Here is a 6,606-nt window from a genome sequence, read left to right as displayed (position 1 = left end):
TATTATATATATATACATACATAAACATACCAGCTCAAGTATGAAAGTACAAGTCTTCCGGGGAAATGTTAAATTACTAAAAATAAATTTCTATATATAATATATATATATACTCTAAAATTTAAACCAAACAAGGTTAAATAGAGGCCGAAATATTATTTCGTATTCGTCGTTGTTACGACCCAAGCACTGACGCACGCGTACTCACGCAACGCATGCCTGCACTCACGCGCGGACGAAGCAGCCGCACGCGTAGCCACGCACGCATGCACGCACGTCACGCGCACGGAAGCGCACGCGCACGCGGTACCGAGCACGCATGCACGCACTCACGCGCACGCGTACTCACGCACGCATGCACAGCACATCACGGCACGAAGGCACGCTGCACGCGCGCGCGCCGCCCGGTGACACAGACAACACACACTATCACGCGCACCACACACACACACACACACATCCACCACATCACCACACACACCTCCGCGAGCATTCTTCTCCAGCCGTGTTTCCCCACACGTAAATGATAGTAACGGCTTCGACAGCACGAACGTCTTCACGACACTATGCGGCGTCGTTGAGTTGGCGCTTGAAGCGACACTGTATGCGACCGTTCTGCGCCGCTGTCTGCACGTCGTACATCGGATTTTGATCGTCGAACACCGAGCGTGAGTAGCTGCCGGGTCTGTATAGTGCTCGGCCTGCGACGAGGTTGTTAGCATCTTCCGCCATGCGTACACGTCGTCCTCGCCCTATACACAACACAGGAACACAACGCGGATCAAACGTGGCCTCACAACTATTATGTAATAATATATATATATATTAATTATTATTTTATTATATGTGCGTGTTGTGCGCGCGGCAGCGCCGTGTGTGTGTGTGTGGTGTGTGTGTGTGTGTGTGTGTGTTGTGTGTGTGGTGTGTGTTGGTGTGTTTTGGTGTTGTTGTTGTGTGTGTGTGTGTGTGTGTGTGTTGTGGTGTGTGTTGAGTGTGTGTGTGTGTGTGTGTGTGTATACTATAACAGAATTTGTTAACTTTGGTTACAAATGAAAAGATTTTGATTTGTTAAACGGTGAATAGACGAAACGTTATCAGACTTTTATCCATCGTCATCGAAACAGAGGTCGACTGTAATCTAATCTCTCAAGATGTAATGTAATCTGTAATCACTCCCAAACTATATCACTTTACATTGGTCATAACCCAAGGCAAAGTTCACTCGAGTTCAAAAGTCAATTATATTTTGGTAGCTCTCACTCTCACTCTATTTCTGCGTGCTTTGTAGGTACGTGCTGTGGCGTGTGTGCGCGCGTGTGTGCGTGGTGTGTGGTGTGCTGTGTGTGTTGTGTTTGTTGTGTGTGTGTGTGTGTTTGTTTGGTGTTGTGCGATGTGTGTGTGTTGTGTGTGGTGTGTGTGTGTGTATGTGTGCCTGTGTGTGGTGTGTGTGCTGTGTGTGCGTGTGCGTGTGCGTGCGCGGTGTGTGTGCGCGTCTGGCGTGTGTGCGTGTGTATGTATATATGTATGTCGTTTGTGTGTTTGTAATGTGCAAACAAATCAAAACAGAGAAGGAGGACAACCGTCACCATTTGCGTGCAGAGGAATCCTAATGGCCGACCCAGGCGTCTGCTTTGCCCTCGATGTCGAAGGTGACGGCGTGTCCGTCCATGCTGTACATGACAACGATGTCGCACGTCTGCGGAGTGCAACCTCTCTCCCCGTGACGAAAGCATCCTTTCACGATGTTACATCCCTCGAAGGTAAGCGGGTCTGCGAACATGAAGTCTATCTTAGTCGCCGCGGAGCAAAGCAGCTGCGTATGTTGTAACCTACGCGTGTTTGCGCTTGCTAACTTGGCTCTGTTTTAGCGTCGATGGGCTAGGGGTATTTTGTCTAAAATGTCATTCTCTTTATGCGACATTTCAACTTGTAAAGGTTGTGACATTTTAGACTGATGATGGATGTCATAGATATTCAGGTGGTTTCTGACAACAGAGGTCAGAGGTCAGGTTGTAGCAGTCTCGTATCCGCGTCACCAGGTGTCTCTACGTATAAGTAGTGCGACATACACCCACTGATCTAGATATTACAACATGTTATATATATATATATATATATATATAATATATAAACATTTGGATAATATTAATCAGAGGCTAATAATACTAATTATAGGTATAATTAGGCTCTTGCTATATATATATAATTATATTTATTTATTATTATTTAATTAGATTGTATATCATATATCATTAATATATATACTATATATCAGATATTCACACAAAGTAAGAACGCAAAAGCCAAATCTACGTTTCATATTAAGTACGTTAACGTTTCATAATGACCGCGAATAATTTTGACACGTGAATCGCTCCTTTCGTATTTATACTAAAGCAACTCACAGACTCTCTGTATCTCTTCTACACACCGACGGACGAACCACTAGAGCATAGCAGTGTTCAAAGATGCCTCATACCTGTTTTCCTGTCGCGCGGCACTCCGAGTGATCTCCGGCGTGTTTAGCAATGGTAGCTGCCGAGGTAACGACAGGTAAAGAGAAACATGCTTATCATAGGCATGCTTGTAAATCTGATGCGCAGGTCCGGCGCAGCGAGCGTCTTGTGATTTAAGATGGATCCGCTTACAAACCCGCCTTATTAGGACATATGCACGCCGTGAAAATAATAAATTTAATTATTATTTTTATATGGTTGTGTAATGTACACATACAATTACCTACCATATAATACTACAATATTGAATAGACCCACATATATTTTTTACCTATAATAATGTCTTACTTCGGACCAGATGCAGGCTACGATGAATAGCAACATGTAAACTCTTGTCGCCATTTTACCAACGTAATTTATAGAGTGTAACTCTAACCATCGATCCAAGAATCATCATTTACGATTCGTTATCTACGCTAGCACATATCGATTCATTATAATAATGAAATATCTACTAAATATGGCTCATCTGTTATACCTTTTCCCGAATCCTTTAGACCATGGCATAGATGTGTTTCTGGCTCGGCGGATTGCCCTTTATTGGGTTCCGGCTTCACCAGTTACCTATCCGTCTGTTCACCAGTAGCCATCCGTGCGCGCCTTACCAGTACCCTTCCGTTTCCGGCTTACACCAGCTGCCTCCGTTCCGGTTCACCAGTGACTTCTCGGTTCCGGTTCACCAGTACCTTTCGCGTTCGGTTTGCCTGACCTTCCGGTCTCGGTTCGACCAGTACCTTCTGGTTCTGGTGTCACCATGGCCTTCTGGTTTCCGTTCCGGTTCAAAGCCATTGTCTCCTGCTCGCCGAATCATCTCGTTATCTGTTTTTCTTTTCGTCTTCGTTTGCGCCATGCAACGTGTATGGAATGTCTCGTCTTCGGCTTCCGCGTCTATATTCAGAGCTTTCAGCTGCTGCCTTAATATACAATCGCGCCGCTGTGACCGACAGAGTCACTGTATTGCCTCTGCTTCAGACTTTCATCGTCTTGCAAGTTTATCGCGGATAATAGAACAAGGGAATACTAAACTCTGTGGCTGTGTTCGTGCTGCGTGTGTGTGTGTGTGTGGTGTGTGTGTGGTGTGTGTGTGTTGTATGTGAGTTGCGGCGCGCGCGGACGTGTGTGTGTATGTTCCTATCAGTGTGCTTAGAGAGAAGAAGAACAGCAGAAGAGAGAGAGAGACGAGACGAGAGAGAGAGAGAGAGAGAGAGGACGAGCGCGTAGTGAGTTGCGCATGCTGCGTGCGGTGTCGGCGCTGTGTGTGTGTGTATGATTCATATGTGAGTCAGTTCTCCGACAAGCTAGCTACCTCACGTGGCACAATAAAACAGTTGGTTATCCACTCATCAGCATACTATACACACGAGAGCTATATCGGGTACACGCGCGTAATGTTTGCCAGTTATGCGCTGCTAGTTTAACACTCGCGTTCACCTGACTTCGCAACCTCGCTTACGGCTACTTTTGCGAGACGATCACGGCGTGTATGTGTCGTCAGTGTACGAAAAGTATCTTGCATTCCGTAGAGTGATTCCGAACCATTACTCGTGACTGTAAGGAAAACGAGCAAAAAGAGATAAAAAAAGTAGCAGGTGAGAAACTCGACACTACTAATATATACGTCGTCTAGTCTACTAACCATTGGCTACGTCAAAGTTAGTGGTGTCTGGAGCTCAGCTGTGTGATCACACACATTGACATATCGCACGTTTCTACACCGCACAAATATACACATCGCCATGCTTGTCTCCTTATAGTTATAACTCGGACAAATTCGTCATTGTGTATTTCGCTGTCAAATTGGACCCGCCAGTGAATCGGACGCTCTATTATATTGACAGCATCAACGGACTGCGCTAGTAAATGGTAAGTCATAGTCTCCTGCACTATGTCTATGTCTCACTGCTATATCTATGGGCGACACGTCTATGACGAATAGCCATCACAAACAGGCCATTAATGCCCCACAACTGGCCTATTACTTCCGCTTATCTAACACTTTCACACATTACGCCTACACCAAACGCTATGAATAAATATGTGCTCGGCGAACCCCCCCTCTGCCTCTGCCTCTGCCTCTGCCTCTGCCTCTGCCTCTGCCTCTGCCTCTGCCTCTGCCTCTGCCTCTGCCTCTGCCTCTGCCTCTGCCTCTGCCTCTGCCTCTGTCTCTGTCTCTGCCTCTGGCTCTGCCTCTGTCTCTGGCTCTGCCCATGCTTCTGTCTCTGTGTCTGCCTCCGCTTTCGCGAGCCCTGGGTAGAACGAGACCTTCTCGCTGCCAGGGCTTTCAGTAAACCCCAACGATATCGACACTGTAGTTGTCATTCGATTGCTCTGGCTCTTCGTCTGCAGCCGCACGTCTTTTCCCGTTCCGATGTTACCGTCCTGCCAACTGGCGGTCGTGTAGTTATCGTTATAGTTGTACATGTAGTAGTCGTACTCCGTCCCCAGCCTATCGTTATTCGTCCCTATGCCATCCACTTTCCCCCCGCTAACGCCAGCTCCGGCTGATTCATCGTTTGTGCCCGCCTGGGCGTCGACATATCCGGTGTGATCGTTTGTGTCAGCCTGTTGGTCGCCATATCCATTATCCACATAGCCTGCGCCTACAAAACCGTGGAGAAGGAAATCAACACATGGATATTTAGCCGGCGACGACGACGACGATGACGATAACGACGACGACGACGACGACGATAAAGAAGCGATGATGGTTACGCCGACGGCGACAGCGATGTACGCCAAAACTGTGTTTGTCTTCTTATCTAGTTTACGAAATTATCGAGCTACGCAGAGTGATAGAGTACGAGAGATAGAGAGAAAGCGCAGACGAATAGCAATTAGTGCGCAATTATCAGCGGAAAACAACGCACACGAAGTTGTGAGTTGGTTCTGGAAAGACAACAACGAACCACACGTGAGCGTCTCCCTACCAGGATGACGGCTCATATTGATTCAGCAGGCCATGCGACGCTTAACACTCAAGCTGTGCGAAGTCCAACGGCCTAACCTAATAGCAAGAAGAAAGAAAAGAGAGAGAGAGAGAGAGAGAGAGAGAGAGAAAAGAAGAAGAAGAAGAAGAGCGAGACAAAAAGTGGGCAAGAAAGAGAAAGAGAATTGGAGACAGCGAACCCAAAAGCAAACACACCAAACGATGTGCTTGTGTGCTGCACCGCAAGTAAATTCATATAGAGCTTACATTTCTACGAATGCAAACATGTCTCACCGCGCGGAGACGATGACATCGAAAAGAAACTTTGAATTCGGCTTCAGGTTTTTTTTCTCCGTGCTTTGAGAAAGATCGGTGCCGCGAATTCGACGCCGGCCGCCTGCAAAGCACGCGGGTCGCAACCCTCTCCTCTTCCGTAGGCCACGCTACACATCGAATACTGCCGGGGTCACGACATCGAACCTAGCTCCACACCTAACCAGCAGACATCACGGCATGCAGCAGTGAATTTCACGTCACACGATAGTCACACAATACGTCACACAATACGTCACACAATACGCACGCACGCCGACACAAGGCTCAAACGAACATCTAAATATAAAGCTATATATATATAATATATATATATATATATATATTATATATATAGTTGCGACACGGCAACAATACTAAACAATCGTGCATTTTTCTTGAGACGTATATACATCTAAGCCATTCAGATGAACGATATTTCCAGCACCGAAGCGGGAACCGCGATAATATCGCTATATGATTGGCCACTCGGTTTATATATTGTGATTCAAAACAAGTGGCCGCGGTCGGACGGGTTACAGGAGATATTCAGATTTTTGGATTGGCACAAAATTAAAATTTAAATGAATGCGCGCCATCCCAGCCCTTTTTTATTTATTGAACTTAATTGTCATTAAAAGTTGTCCCTTTCGTTCTTCGGGATGTCGGTCACTCCAAGTATATGATTTGCAGTGGGAGTGCCTGCGACTCCTGGCGGCGGCCACGCGCATTAGCTGCTCGGTGGATTCTCCATGGCGCCGTACGGTTTCACGATAGCAGCGAGATATACCCGTCATTCGTCCGATGTAGATAGTCCGTGTGTGTGTTTGTGTGTGTGTGTGTGTGTGTGTG

The 6,606-nt window shown here is 46.6% G+C and overlaps 1 protein-coding gene across 1 annotated transcript in view; it reads right to left on the bottom strand.

Moving 5' to 3' along the window:
* The window catches only part of LOC106808291 (retinitis pigmentosa 1-like 1 protein), a 66,785-nt gene that overhangs the window by 26,119 nt on the left and 34,060 nt on the right, over positions 1–6,606 (bottom strand). Inside the window, exons 7-8 of the mRNA XM_014810945.1 lie at positions 1,587–1,770; positions 482–752 (exon numbers count right to left, since the gene is read on the bottom strand). Coding sequence (XP_014666431.1) covers positions 1,607–1,770 — 164 coding nt within the window. The 3' untranslated portion in view covers positions 482–752; positions 1,587–1,606. The remainder of the gene's footprint in view (positions 1–481; positions 753–1,586; positions 1,771–6,606) is intronic.

Source organism: Priapulus caudatus, unplaced genomic scaffold (assembly GCF_000485595.1).
Source record: "Priapulus caudatus unplaced genomic scaffold, Priapulus_caudatus-5.0.1 Scaffold266, whole genome shotgun sequence".
NCBI classification, from domain to species: domain Eukaryota; kingdom Metazoa; phylum Priapulida; class Priapulimorpha; order Priapulimorphida; family Priapulidae; genus Priapulus; species Priapulus caudatus.
Note: the sequence above shows the minus strand (reverse complement) of the source record. Positions and strands in the feature narration are given on the sequence as shown.